The following is a 16017-nucleotide window of genomic DNA, read 5'->3' as shown; positions in this document are numbered from 1 at the left end:
CATGAGTGGCTTGTCTTCAAAAGAGAGAGTTCATATCTGACATGAATAGGTCCTTATCATCAAGACAAATGCTGAGAGAACAGAAGTGTGATTACTAAAGATGAAGAGCAATAAACTACATGAGCACAGTCAAGCCTGAAAATGAAGTGAAATGCATGTTATATTATGCAAAGGCTACTTTTGTTTTTAAGCCACTCTGGAGGACAGGATATTATTATCATGTTCAGTCTGCAACCTAATGGTTCTTTAGTATAATCCTGCAAAATGGTGTCTACTATTTGGTGCCACCAATATTCTATCAGCTCATTCCTCCCCAGTGCTGTATCACACCCTCCCCTTCACAGCACTGAGGACACCCTATTTTTTCTCCACATAGAGCCTTACAAAATTGAGGACACACTCTCTCAAAGATCTCAAGCAAAGAACAGCACATAAATAGCAACCCATTAACTAAACTGGGATTAAAAGCTAAAACCTCCAAAAAAAAAAAAAAAAAAAAAGCTAAGACCTCCAAAGTAAATATTCATAATTACTTTCAAATACCAAGTTAGTACAATGACAACAAATGAGTTTCCCTTGCTAGGTCTTCAATGCCTGGACATACACTGTGATGAGCAATTCTAAAGTTTAAACAAAGTGTGTTATCACAAGTGGGGATACCTGTCCACAAGATCAATCCCAATAAGACAAATCCCAAAGGAACATCTAAATGTTATAGTTATGTTGTAGTTTGGTTATATCAAATATCCCTCCCAATAAGTGGGCATCATACTTGGTATTGAGATAGTAATGCTTATTGTGATAGGATTTGATCATTACTACCATACTTTGACAAGTAGGAAAAAGATGGTCTGCTAACAGGCTGTCTGTATGATGCTTAAATGCCTGGAAACTAAAAGATACTAGTCAATTTCATTAAAAACTATCAACATACAAATTGGTTCATGTAGTTTGTTTAGCAACTTAGGAATTCCATCAATGGAATGAAATCTATTGGCAACATCATATTAGGTAACTAAGAAAATATGGTTGACTTCAAAATCTTATTCATATGTCACATGCCAGAACGGAGACATGTGGAATTAAAACCCAAATGACATAGACCACCTGGAATTGTGCTATAGGTTTGCACTGAGGAGATTAATAATAGGGATGCTAGTGACAGAAAAAAGAAAAAAATAAGATTCGGGCTCAGGTGCACAATGTAAAACTTGATTGAGAAGGAGCAGAGAAAAAAGGCCCTGAAGTTAAATACATATATATTTTTGGATGCTCCCTTCCTCTATCCTTTGCCGTCTTCCTTGACTCTCACGACCAAACATTTTCTGGGTCCTGTGGATTCTGACTCTACATTTTTGGACAGTTTGTGGTCACTTACAAGACACTGGAAGTTGAAACGCTTAGCACTTACCTTGACATACTTAAAGGTTAATCTAAAACACTTTGCATAAAATAAAATGCTCTTGCCAAAAATCTTTATGATGGATTTGCTTATATATCTCATTATATTATCCTTCTTCAGAGCAACCACTGATTCCTGGTCTACAGAAATGGCATTTCAGAGGGGGCCGTTTTTGTAAGCTGAAGTGGTTTCCGAGAAAGGAACATATGAAAGAAAAAGGGGGATATATAAAGATAGAACAAAGGCAACAGGGAAAGCATGAAACCTGGAAAGAATTCCAAGAACAAACTGCACAAAATGGGTTTGGGGAAGTGAACAGCCATGCTTGGCAGGAGCTGAAACTGTGTAGCATGGAGGCGTAGGAGAAAAGCTTGAAAGGGCTGGTGGGACCCAGGGAACGGCAGCCACTGGAACCCCATCAAGGCATTTAGACCACATACCATAGCCCCCTTGGACAGCTATTGCAGGTTTGCACATGGGTAAGATAAGAGCAGCATGGTTAGGAAAAATTGACTAGAGGGAAGGAGCAGGGAGGAAAGGAGCAGAAGACCAAAGTAGGAGGTTTTACTAATTGTTCCAGATGAGGCAACAGGGCTTGAACTAGGAAGGTGACAGTAGGAAGAGAAAGAAAAGGATTAATTTGAGGGGCAGTGTGATTCATATACTTAAAAACTAGTTTTGTCCTCAATTAAAACCTAGAAAATGGTCATTTGCAGTCATTGCCAAAGAACTACTTATGAGATGCTAAGGATTCTTAAGTTGATTGGGAGGTAAACTGTCATTATTGTGATCAAACACGTAAGAGGGCATAAAAATTCTAATGGCTGATAAAGTCATTTTTAAAGGAAGCTTTGATTAAGCTTAACAGAGGCTGGGAAAAAATAAGATTTTTGATATAAGTAAAAGTTATTTTTAAAGAGAACATGATTGGTTGAAAGGTGATGAGTATTTTTAAATTTCTAAAATAATTACTGATTTTAGCAGGACAGTAATAATGACTTATATGATTGACAAATCTATTTTTTTCTACTTTTGCAAATCTATTTTTTATATCTACTTTTGTAGATCTATTTTCTCAACTTTTTCAGATCACTACTGCAAACTTATTATTAACCAAAAGTTAATTTTTTTTTTGCAAATGCACCTATTAGTAGAACTCTGAAGCATTATAGGTGACACAAGCTAAATCATCTGTTTCTTGGTGTATATGCCAACTTTGTTTCTATTCTCATTTACTTAATACATTTTTATTGAACACCTACTGTATGATAAATACTGTGCTGGTGCTGGGTATACAGTGAAGAGGGAAAAAAAACAGGGTCTGCCCACATGGGAGCACACAGTATAATGGCAAAGACAGACATTAAATTTTTTTCAAAAAATCCAAATAGATAATTTAAACCTGTAAGATGCACTATGAAGGAAAATTACAGGGTGCTATGAGGGCTTATAACAGATAGGCTAAACCAAGCCTGGATCTGGGAAGATATATTAAAGGAAACTGTCTTTGAACTGAAATCTGTAAGGAAGTAGAGGAGTGAAACAGGAAAAAAAAAGTAGGAAAGAGAACTAGAAGAAAAGACAAGCAGAGGGAAAGAAACACATATAATACAATGAAAATACTCTCTAACCTGTTGGGTAATAGTGTCCCACGGTCCATGCAGCAGCCGAGTCTTATAGCACTCATGAACTCCTTCCCATATGTCCTTCAGAGCTAAAGGGCTTCCATCTGTGAAAGCGCATGGTAAAGACTGCCAGTTAGTAATCCATTTGACACAATGATGCTTGATGTCTATCTAAAACTACTGAAAGAATATTATGATTTTAAAAAAATCTTTACTAGTACACACACTATTTATATATCAAAAGAGTGCTGTATGAATTACTATTTTCTTCCTGAGGGAAATGTAAACATTCAAACTTGTCCCCTTTGTAACCATCTAGCAGTTAAATTATCTGCTCATTTATTGCCTCTAGGAATTTTTACAAAATAAATAAGATATAAATGTGTTTTAGAGAGAACTGATAAACAGAAGCATCGGCAAAGGACCAGGTAGACTCACATATTCACAAGGGTGTACTATAGATACCTCTGAAGTCTTAATACTTCCTCTAATCCTTAAATCAGAGACCATACATATGCTTCTTTCACCCTTTTGTTGGCTGACTATCTGTAATGTTCAAATCACTCTGTTGGGTATCATGGGGAATAGAGAGGAGGAAAGCACACAGTTTCTCCTAGTAAGGAGTATTTCCCTACTAGGGAAATTATGACAAGTATATCAGTAAATATTGATACTAAAATCCTAGGTAGAATGGTCACTGCCAGAGGAAAGCTGCAGTTCTCGAGAGTCCAGAGGAGGGAGACATTAACACCCACTGTTTGTGGCAGGTGGAGAAGAGATCTTAGGGGTGGAGGGACTTGAGAAGGGCTTGGCATGAAGAGATCAGTAAGAGCTTTAGTGAACAATAAACCTCCTTTTCTTTGTTTAAGCAACTTCAATTATTCGCCTATATTCGTAATCACCCAAATAATGCATTTTATGAAGAATACTATGACACAAGATAAGTAAAGTGGAGAAATAGACATCTAGGTTCAGAAAAGAAAGCAGAAAGAGGGAATTACCTAAGGACTTTAAAACCACACACTGCTGAAAAGAAGGTGGTCTTAACATTAGAATTTAGTGCTACTTGGCCCATTTAGAGCTAACCAAGTCCTCAAGACCTATGGGTGTGCTCTTTTCTTTAGGCAAGTAGACAATATCATTTAAAGAAGACTCATCAGCATATTAGATCCAAAGAAGTATTTGGTCATCAGGTACAACAAAACTTGGGGAAATAATCTACTCAAAAGCCCCCCAAACCAAAAGGTATTGCATTCAGACTTACGGAGTACAAGTAAAGATGTGGGGTGTAGGAGAAGAGCACGAAATTTGAAGTCCGGGCTGAGTTTGAATCCTAGTATTGGCACTTACTCTGTATGTGACTGCAAGTTATTTTGCTTCTTTTTTTTTTAATTGAAATATAGTTGATTTACTATTTTGCTTTTAACTTTACCTGAAAAAATGAGGATAATAATACTTTTCAAATCGTGTTCCTGGGACTCCCCTAGTGGTCCAGGGGTTAAGAATTCGCCTTCCAATGCAGGGGATGCGGGTTCAATCCCTGGTCGGGGAAGTAAGATCCCACATGCCACGGGGCAACTATGCCCGCATGCCGCAACTAAGAGAGACCCGACGCAGCCAAAAAAAAAAAAAAAAATCCTGCTCTTGTGAACAGTTTACATCAGTGAACACACCAGGACTGTGTCACGCACATAACAAGAGTTCAATATATATTAGGTATCTCCTCCTAGCCCCCATTGCACCATTCCAGTAATTCTCATACCTTAAAGATAAAAGGTTCATTTATAGACCATTATTTCTTAGAATTTTCTCATGTTGCTACACCTTGCACATTGTGTTTGATACAGTAATATACTAATACCATAAGCAGGGCATTTCTCATGTTTGACCTGAAAAGTTGAACTTTTCTCAACCTTTATTTTCAATAAATAGCAATAGAATATTTTGATACATTTTCAATAAGTATCTTCATCTTGGCATTTATCTGGTGGCAGGAAACCATTATCTTGTGATAAATTGTTTTATTCCATTGACATTTCCATGTCTGTAAAATGAACAAGATTTATTCATCCAATTAACATTTGAATGTCATGTTTAGCTACAAGTTTAAAACAAGCTGCCTTCAATATCTGTGTTATATTATTTTCTGAACACATTTACAGAATAGGGCCAAACTTTAATTTCAAGCACTACACATCTTCAAAATATGCACATACGTGTTTGTGTGTGTGTGTGTGTGTGTGTGTGTGTGTGTATTGATGTTGGAAGAGGGGCATAGCATCTTCGGTACATCAGTGTCAGATAGCAAACCAAATAATCAAATTATTAAAAGGTGACATGCTTTTAAAATAATTTTCAGATGTCAAAGTTAAAAGAAATCAAGTTGTAGGATAATAAAATATTACAGCTGGTATAATTACTAATTTTATAGATAAGGCAACCAAGGTCTTGGGAAATACACATCTGCCAAAATTATGGAGCCAGTTCATGACTGCACTGGAGCTGGAATCTCAGGACTCACAGTTCAGTGCTCCTCCTGCTATTCCGTGCTGCCTCTGAGGGTGAAGACTGCATCTGTCCTTTCACCACAGCAGCCCTGCTGTGCAGTTCTAAGCCTCACTCACACACTGCAAATGCTTTTTATATATTGACTGAATAAATGACAAGTGAAAGGATGCTTTCCTTAACTTTATTTCCTCTAAGACAGGGAAAGGCTTTGCATACCTAGAGAAGAATGCTGGGTTTAAAATCTGGTAATCAATAATGATCTCAATTTTATTCCTTAAAATATTTCAGCTAAAAATCTAAGGATGGAGTAAATGGTTTGGCTATTACCACTGTCAAAACCCTGCATACTCTGCTGGAAACATTCATACAAAATGCAATAATCAGCAGCCTAGCAACAATGTGGAGAGACCCAAAACAAATGTTATAGAATATTTTCATCAGATTTGATGCTAGAATTAAGGGTATGTGTCTTAAGTTTTCAGGCAACACCTAATTTAGAGAAAAAAATTTAACACCTTAAATATAAGAGTTAAAAAATGACCTGGTTAGCTCAAAATAAGAGACAATCACAAGCAATAAAAAATAAGTTCAAAACATAGAAAGATGCATGATACTCTTTTATGTATGTCTATAAGAGTGCTACCTGCTTGCTACGAAGAGAAGAGTGTTTTTTAAGTGAATGGATGTGATTGGATTCTCTAATGTATTTAGAAAACTGTTTAGAAACATACATATTAATGATGATCAAATGAGCGCTTGAGCAAGTTACTTTGACAAGAGTGTCAATCTCTCCAGTTTCTGCCAACCATTTACACTACAGAAGATCTGGGTAATATAGCTTTGTCTCTCACATACAGATATGACAATAATGATTTAATGAAGTATGATGTGGATTCTTTTCCCTAAGCCCTCATCACCGGTTTGCCTAGTCATAGCTCACACCTTCAAGAGCAAAAACATACAAAAGTTAGTTTTGTGATCCTTTATTCAAAGACAAAAAATGCTGACCTGATCAGCAATATCTTCAAAACCATGACATATGCAATTGACATGCAAAACATATTCAAATATGACTGTACTACAAAACCAAAATGGAGCCTTCAGATATCCCACTGAAATCATTGAAATGAGATAGTCAAATATATTTTTTAAATCACATCATAAAACCTTAAATATGGCAGAAACATGAAGAATTTTGTGATTTTGAATCTATTTATGAAAACTGAAGACCCAAAACTTTAACTTAAAATTAAAATGTGGATATACACTATTGATACTATGTATAAAATACATAAAATACAACTGATGGGAGCATACTGTAAAGCACAGGAACTCTACTTAATGCACTGTGGTGTCCTAAACGGGAGGGAAATCCACAGGGCAGGGTATATATGTATATGTATGGCTGATTCATTTTGCTGTGCAGTAGAAGCTAACACAACATTGTAAAGCAACTATACTCCAATAAAAATTAATAAAAATAAAATAAATTAAAATGTGGACATAAACAAATACTTGGTTAAACTCATGAAACATATTATTTTGTGCCTTCATGTTCAGTTGAAGTTATCTTCAATCAAGAACTTTAAGCCCTGTTTATAGGGTCTATTTTTTCCGTCTGGCCTCAGTCAGAGGAGACATAAGCATACTCAATCAACAACTCCCTAGTTTCAGACCCAAGATATTCGATAGCACCAATTTCAACATGCTTAGAAATCTCATTAATCACACTGAAGCTGAGAAGCTCAGTAAAATCCCTTGCATACTTGAAAAACAGAAGTAGAAGCTGAAATAATTTCAGCAGCAACCTACAAAGTGAGCATGGTAAATTAAGGTCATTTGTTTCACAAGTGTTTATTGAGTGCCTACTATGTGCTTCTATCACCTGGAATGATAACACACATTTGAGCTAAAGGAATATTCTCTCAGCAACCTATAATAAAATGTCAATGACAAAAGAGGCAGAGACATTGGATGAAAAATAGAATAATTAAAAAGTACAATCTTTAGCAACTGCCAGTAGCATTTAATTTAACATTTTCATATAAAATCTCTCAATTGAATAATAACCTACATGTCAAGTAATCTATATATTACTCAAAATGTTCAGCTTTCTAAATTAAATTTCTCAGGGCTATTAGTTTTCATGAATCAAATAACAGCGTGAGATATTTCACTAGCACTACCTAACTCTAGTGTAAGCATGCTGAAGTCACCTTTAACCTGCGGTGCATGCTTTCACTAAAATTTCATAACTCCTAAAAAGAAGATGAGAGAGGATAAATTATTTAGAGTAAATGTAAGAATAATGTTCTGAATGTGGTCACTAGAAATAAAAAGGAAAGGGTGGATTTTTCACAATGAAATATGTCATTATTCAATATATTGTCTTCAAGAGAGCTTTGAAGTCTATAAAAATTCATCTCACACTCCACAGTAAGGCAGAGATGATGCTCCATCAAAGGGGAAAATTCATTTTTGCTTCAGTGAGAAAATTATACTGTGATATGAAATGAGTGTTAATTGTTCATGTACATTCACATCAGCTACTATGCTGGCTAATTCTATAATTTTTATTTATTCCTACATACATTTTTTGCATTTTGAGTCTTTATTAACCTCAAGAAATCTGAATGAAAATTCCAGAAGTATAGATTATGGCAACTTCTCTTTAATGTTTCTTAAATTTTGGTTACTGCATCGTGCAGTAAAATAAAAAGGCTAAAGAGTTTGTCTTAACTCCATAGTTTTCTATGTACCCTTGAATAAATAAACCATTTAACCCTGCTGAGCATTCAGTTTGTATGACTGCACTTGAGGATAGTAACAGTTCCTATCTTACAGTGTTATTGTGAGGTCCAAGACACAGAACTCAGCCAGCATTACTGGAAGGTACTACATGCCAAGCCCCACTTTATGTATTAGCTCACAAACTTTAAAACTCTATAAAGTAGGTATTATTATTATTATCTCATTTTTTTAGATGATGAAAGAAAGGAAACAAAAAGTTCAGTAACTTCCACAAGGTCACATAGTTAGTAATTAGCAGAGTGAGGAATCAGAGCCAAGGCATTCCAGCTCCAGACTCTGCATTCTGACCAGTACCCAGGAGCTCTTTGTAAACTATAAAGTGATACACACATATTAGTTGTGGTGTTGTCTTTGTTGTCACTAGTACTCTCTACCAGCATCGCCTAACCTAGGAGTATCTAGAATTTTGCCTTTCCTAGGTTTCTTAGTAGGCCAGGCCTGCCCCTTCCCTCATCAATGCATGGACAAATCCCAAGTCCAACCAGGGCCTCTCTTGATCACTCCAGCTCAAGGTAATCTCTGCCCTCTGAGGTCTGGTGGTAATTTTCCCCCCAGCTTTATTGAGATATAATGGATTCATAGCATTGTGTAAGTTTAAGGTGTACAATATGATGATTTGATATATGTATATATTGGGAAATGGTTACCACAATAAAGTTAGTTAACGCATCCATCCCCTCACATATTTACCATTTGTGTGTGTGTATATGTGTTAATGTGGTTAGAACATTTAAAATCTACTCTTAGTAACTCTCAAGTATAAATACAGTATTGTTAACTGTAGTCACCATGCTGTACATTAGACTCCCAGAACTTATTCATTTTATATCTGAAAATCTGTACCCTTTAACCAACATGTTCTCATTTCTACCACACCCCCCACCCCCCCACCCAGCCTCTGTCAACCACTAACCTATTCTCTGCCGGTGACAATTTTTACCTCTCTTATGGCCCTTAACGTATTCTACTTGTTACAGTGAATTTCAAACCTGTCTTGTTTCCCTCAGGAGACTGTAAGCTCCTTGCGGGTATCAGTCATCTCTGATTCCTTTATTCATCTATGCACTCCAGAAACATTTTCATGTCTTGTGCATAAATATTTTCCAGTGCTTGGATAGATAGATGTTCAATATTATTTCTAGAGCAATTAGCACAATTATTACTAAGAATAAAGACTGAACAATCATGATTAAAAATTCATTGATTAAAAGCTTTTCATTTATGTAAAACACTCATATAAATCTATAGTGTTAAGTAGATAAAGGTATAGTGAATATTTGATTTTTCAGCATCCAAACATAGTTCCTACTTCGGAGATAAATTCCAAAATCAGTGGTAGGCAGAACCCCATTCTGCACCACTAAAGCCAAAGAGAGGTAGACATCATAACACTTTTGCCTTCAGTTGACTCTACAATCTACCCTTCCAATAAATCCTTTTCTGCTTATCATGGGCAGGTTCAATTATTTGCAACTAAGTATATGCTAACCTACTAATACACCCCAGATAAATGGTTTATAAGTCTTGCTTAATATTTATCAATTTTCAAAATTATCATCCCCGATGTTTTAAATGTCATATATTTGTCTAGTAATTTTGAGTGGAAAATAAATGTAAGACATCTTTCAGTTACATGAGAAAGTTTATGTACGTTGCAATCCATCTTTATGAGAAATATGCCCAACAGCACAAAGAGGAGCAATTTGGGGGTCACCTTAAACTGTCCACACACTGTTAAGAACTTACAATAATGCAAGTGATGCTATAACCTCTCATTTAAATTAAACACTTAACCTAGTAGAAGTACACACAAGACCTTCTTGAAGAATCTCTGAATCAGAAAATTTTCCAAGGGAAGCAACACTGGGCCTACAAGGTACCTGAGACACCAACTCTGAGATACAGCTATTCATCAGAACTCCGAAGACCACATCACCAGATGAATATCTACAACATTAGGTCTGCTGGTTCTAAAGCAGAATGCACTCTACTTTCAATCCTATCCAAAGTGTTCTGAGGTTTTGATTCCAACCTCTTGCTCTGGCACACCAGTACTCAGCATTTTGGACTCCTGGCTTTCTTCAAATCTCAGTACCCCACAGAACATGGACCTGTTAACACCTGCAGCAGCACCTTGACTATCCATCCAACATGATCTCCTTCCCGTGATCACCTTCTCAGCACAGCACCTAATATATGGACTTAACAAACTCTGCTTTGGTGACTTTAAAGGAGGAGAAAACCAATATACTAGTTTCCAGTTAGGCAGTGATTTTCGTCAGCATATTTTTTAAATAGGCTAATGAGTTTTTGTGCTGTGCACACAGTAGGCACTCATGTACGTTTTAATGGATGTTTCAAACAGGGCTTGTTTTGTCAAGAGTAAGCAAAGAAATGTTTCTTCTTTATGGTCCACAACACATTTATTTGTCCAGGAAAGCTAAAGTATAGTCCCTTATTGGTAAGAAAATAAATTTGTCTGCCTTTTCATGTTCTCTTCCTGTCCTCTGAATCCATGTAAAATCTGTTGCTTTTTGTGTATGTGATGCTTTGTACTAACACAGGTTTGAATAAACCTTTTAGCTAATTAGTTGTCCCTGTAGTTTTGTTGCACCTTTTCTTTAATACATTTTAAAATTAGGGCTTGACTTTTCAATGGGATTCTATTCCCATCATGTGTTCTAACCCAGCATCCTACTTGTACCCTAATTCCCCATAATGTTTCAAACATTTACCTGGTTCAACAAATAATTCTCATTAAATTCCCTCTATTATTTAAACTTTTCGGTTTGAATATATTTATATTAGTTAAATAATTTTTCATTATTTTTCTTAATAACTTTTACCATTTGCTCTTCAAATTTCATTTCAACCCCTAGAATCTCTTTTTAATGCACTAAAATTCATGTGCCATTGCATTATTATGACTTTGGCTAGACCTATGGTTTATGTAAATATAAGTGGCAAATATGAACTTTCTTAAAGATTCTCTATTATCAAATAAGACTCTAAATTGTCTGCCAAGTCATTTTCTATTTCCTGGTCATTATAATAATTAACTAGAATCATTTTTGCTTTAATCTTTAAGTACCCCTCTAATCCACCTTTCTTTCCTGTTCAACAAGCAGCCTTAACTCTCACTCTATTTTCCCTGAAAATATGTTCTTTCCAGTTCATTCTAAGAGACTATTAAATTTTTTTAAATATTTCTAACAATTATACTAAAAAAAGCCAAATTCCTTTTCCTAGATTTCACTCTTCATAATTTCTTCTCATCCTTCATTAATTCTCTCTCTGCTCTACTCAGTCATATACTTTCTGCTCTAGAAAACCCCTCCTTTGATCCCATTCACTTTTGCTCAACCTCTTTCACCCTTTCATTATATCCTCCAACCCCATCCCATCCATTATCTCTTCCATAATTTTACCTCAACGTATCTTTCCAACCATTTCTTCTACAATTTGGAATAGAGGTTTTCCTCAAACCAGCCTCTCATTGTTCCCCAAATATGCCATGCTTTCCAGCCCTACAGCTTGGCACTCACCCATCTCCCCTTCTCCAGTGCTTTTCCCAGCCTATTCAGAAAAGCCAACCTGTTATGTTCCCTCGAAAATTGTTGGGCAGAGCTATGAATATTTTACTTTTATTCTCCAACTTCCTCCAACCCCCATCTTTCCTGTTTTCCTGTCATTTTCTTCTATATGGTCCAAAGACTCCCTCTTGTTCCACACCAGGGACAACCCTCTTCCTCCTCCTCCCTGATGATGTATATACTATTCTAATTCCAACCTTTTCATTATTCTTCCTTTGAGCTGGTCTTTATCTTGGTTTGGTTACGCTGCCTTTAAGAAGAAATTATTCTCTGGCTATTTCTCTTGCCCTGTTTCTCCATGAGCATCATTCAAGCATATAACAAGTGGATAAATCTTCTACGTGAAATATCTGGGTTACATTTTTAATTCTATACTCTTACTCCCTGGGCCAATAATAGAATGGATCTCCAGAAAAAACAGACATTCAGTCGCTGAATGGAAGAAATGTTGTTTCCTTCCCTATTCAAAAGCAGCCCTTCTAACTAATTAAAGAAATATGTCAGAACAGTTCCCAAGAAGAACCCATATGTCAGCACCAAAGAATTAAATATTTTGAAAATGAGAAGAACCACTTGGCCTATTTTTCAATAGAGATCACGGACAAAGGAAAGGAAGAGAGACAGGGAAGAAATTAATCAGAATTCAAGCTGAAATAAATATAGAAATCTCTAGTTGTAAGGTAAAACTAGGTAAACTTAGGAGTCTGGTGAAGCCCAAAGCCATTATGTATATGCCTAAGGTTTACACCACATTTCTAACACTTACCATCAGCTTTTGACCAAGTCAAGCCCTCAAAAGGGAACACTGGGACATAAAAAGGTGCTGGAATGATGAGCAGCAGTTAGAAGCCTTTAGCACGGTACAAATAATTCCTTAACGCGGTGAGCTTCAAAAATAGTTGGGGGAGGGGTTCCCTGGTGGCGCAGTGGTTAAGAATCCACCTGCCAATGCAGGGGACATGGGTTTGAGCCCTGGTCTGGGAAGATCCCACATGCTGTGGAGCAACTAAGCCCATGTGCCACAACTACTGAGCCTGCGCTCTAGAGCCCGCGAGCCACAACTACTGAGCCCCTGCGCCACAACTACTGAAGCCCGCGTGCCTAGAGCCTGTGCTCCGCAACAAGAGAAGCCACCGCAAGGAGAAGCCCGCACACCGCAACTAAGAGTAGCCCCCACTCGACGCAACTAGAGAAAGCCCGCACGTAGCAAGGAAGACCCAACACAACCAAAAATAAATAAATAAATAAATAAATACATTTATTTTAAAAAAAAATAGTGGGGGAGAAAAACAGGTGGGCACTTGAAGACAAAAGTGCTTTGTGAGAATGGACTTCATAGACTACAAAGCACTGTCTGAATGTAGGCTATTTATTAGTACTTGAGAGAAGTGCAATTACCTCTCACCCACTGCTGGGTAGCAAATGGTATTAAGCGTGCCCCACCACCTCTCCCAAACCTAAAATGGCAAGAGTGGTTAGGGAAAAAAGGACTTATTTCTTCTCTTAAATTCATGTTAGACCCTAGGGAACAGAGTTCCCGTATGGCCAAGTAGTAGAAATGTTTCTGCGTTATGCCCAGAAACAGAATGCTGTCTCACCTTAGCTGTCTGCCTTCAAGGATCAAATAAAAATATGTGTTTATAAGAAGTGGCAGGGCTGCCCACCTAGCTTAGATGCTCACCTTTGAGTCCTCAGGACTTTCTATTTTCCTTAGTCAAGCATTCCTGCTGTCTCTAGGAAGCACCAGGCTAAAGAGTAAAGATATATAGATGGTTTAGGTTCTGAGTTTCCTGGAGACAACAGCATTACTCCCTTCCATATAACTCATCAGAAAAGTTCAAATAAGGCACCATCACAAGGTTTCCATCTTTGAGCTATATGCAAAAATGGTTAGAAATTCCTGCTCACTGTTTCATTCAATAAATACTTGTTGATACTGTGGGTATAAAAATGAGTAAGACAAAGAATACATATGTCATATATGTATTACACACACACACACAGAGCTATGAATAAAGTTCACTTTGTAGGTTGTAAGTACTCACTATTAATTTCCTTCCTCCCTCTTTTTACCTTAAACCCCTATATTCTAGCTTACCATTTTATAGGGGACAAGTAAACAAATATTTTTCTGATACTGTGCAACATGATATATAATATAATGTGATATGATATGACAAGGGGGTGACAACAGTAAGTGGTATGTAAGCTGAGTCTTAGGCAGTAGTTGGCCTGGTGGACACTGGACATATCAAGGAATAAGAGGTAATCACAGTCCAATGATTTGCATTTCAAGAAACAAAATAAAGATCTCCTCTGGCACCTAAGCCAGTCGATAAAAGAAAAGGTAATGTCAATTTAAATGGGAATTACTTACCACTTGCTTTACCTAAAACAAGAGGTACTGAAATAAAATTTAGAGCAAAGCAGAGAAGCTAATTTTTACTGAGTCAAATGCAAAAAAAAATCCTAAATATCTGTCAAAAACAAGGCTAAGTGAACTATTTTTGAAGCAACAAAAAAAGACCCCTGAGCAAGAAATTTTATAGCCATCCTTTTTCTAGGTCGGAACTCTCTTAGAATGAGACAAAGAAAAATCTGGACCTGGAATAAGAGGAAGATGTTAGGAATCCATTCACCACACTGACAGAGATTTGTTTAACAGATGAAGGGCCAGAGTAATCACGTAACAAATAAAGAGGGAATGGACCGAGGGGAAAAAAGGAAAAATTCTGACTCCAGAGTAAAGGACGATACATTTTTAGAATACTCATTAGGTTAAGTTAGGTAGAAAAGAGAAAAGAAATTATTAGACTATGATAAAGGAAAGAACCATTTTTCATGTTTCTCCACAAGAAAACATTCAGTATGCTTTAAAAAAATTAAATGTGGTATTTTAATGTACCTGAAAAACCACTAAGTGAATTCCGGAATTTAAAAATTCCTAATGCTCATTCTATAGAACACAGAGTAGGGAGGGTGGAGAACAAGAAATGCTTCCACACAAAATAAATGACTCATTTTGATTGCCTTTATAAAAACATAAATAAAGAGCATCTTAAAAATATACAAATAGGATCCAAAAAGGCTAGGGTTTTTTTTTTTTTTTTTTTTTTAAGAAATAGAAAACCGTCATGAAGAAAAGATCTTAGGAAGTATACAAATTTCATTAAAATATAAATGGATTTGCAGGAACAATTACTGTGCTGTACTGTAAGGGGAGCTGTTGGCACATAAGAGCAAAGCACACGTATGAGCTCATCCGCCGGCCTCGGCAAGACCCACTTCCAGCTAGAAGCAGTCATGTTTCAGCACCTCCGATTCCCTAATGCTGACAAGCTAAACAACTTGTTTTGTCTCTGGGAGCTCTTCTCTGGTGATTAACTGCTTATGGTGAATACTAATTATATGAAAGTACAGTATTGAAGAAGTAGTGTCCTATTTCCTCTACCTGCAGCCTTGACATGGCTTTGAATCCAGAAGGTACTGGGTAGAGCCCTCGCAAACCAAAACCTAGAAGGACATTTTTCTTCCCTCTGGTAAATAAATGTATCCCCTTCTACTTTTTAGTATAACACAGCTCACTGACAAGAAACTTCCTTTAACCCCTGGGCTCCAAACCCAATAGAATTACAATAAAGTGAGTGTTTTAAAGGCCTGTAATAATCATACGGATAAATCTGCAGCAAGAGTTTGTGAATTGGTGAACTATCAGTGTCCTCAACTCCCCATGTTCCATGTTGAAAATTTACCCCAAATTGTCAGTTCTTAGGAGCTGCACCTCAGAGTAAAATCTTCTCACCAGGGAGTCTATGAGAATTTGTTCTTGTGTTTTAAATCCTAAGTGCTTGTTAAACCACCAACACTGCAAAATTAGAGACCATTTAACAATATAAGGCAGCAAGTGATTAAATCTACCAAATACACATTCAAAGCAGCTTAAGCTACTTTTTAATTAAAAATAAAATATCACTGGCTAAATTCAGATGTCTTAGCTATCCAGAAAAGGTTAGAAGCCTGTTCAAAATGCAAAATGCTGCTGCTAAGTCCAGACAGAAAAGGAGAAATAGGGTAGGGG

General features: G+C 36.6%; 1 protein-coding gene across 4 annotated transcripts in view; it reads right to left on the bottom strand.

The window, feature by feature from the left end:
* The window catches only part of ATG10 (autophagy related 10), a 234970-nt gene that overhangs the window by 79760 nt on the left and 139193 nt on the right, over nucleotides 1-16017 (bottom strand). For all 4 annotated transcript variants that reach the window (XM_007193052.2, XM_007193050.2, XM_057541457.1 and 1 more), the window contains one exon: nucleotides 3034-3131. In XM_007193052.2, the coding sequence (XP_007193114.2) occupies nucleotides 3034-3131 (98 nt within the window). The remainder of the gene's footprint in view (nucleotides 1-3033; nucleotides 3132-16017) is intronic.

The sequence above is a fragment of the Balaenoptera acutorostrata genome, chromosome 2 (assembly GCF_949987535.1).
Source record: "Balaenoptera acutorostrata chromosome 2, mBalAcu1.1, whole genome shotgun sequence".
In the NCBI taxonomy this organism is placed as follows: Eukaryota; Metazoa; Chordata; class Mammalia; order Artiodactyla; family Balaenopteridae; genus Balaenoptera; species Balaenoptera acutorostrata.
This window is presented reverse-complemented; position numbering and strand designations above follow the sequence as displayed.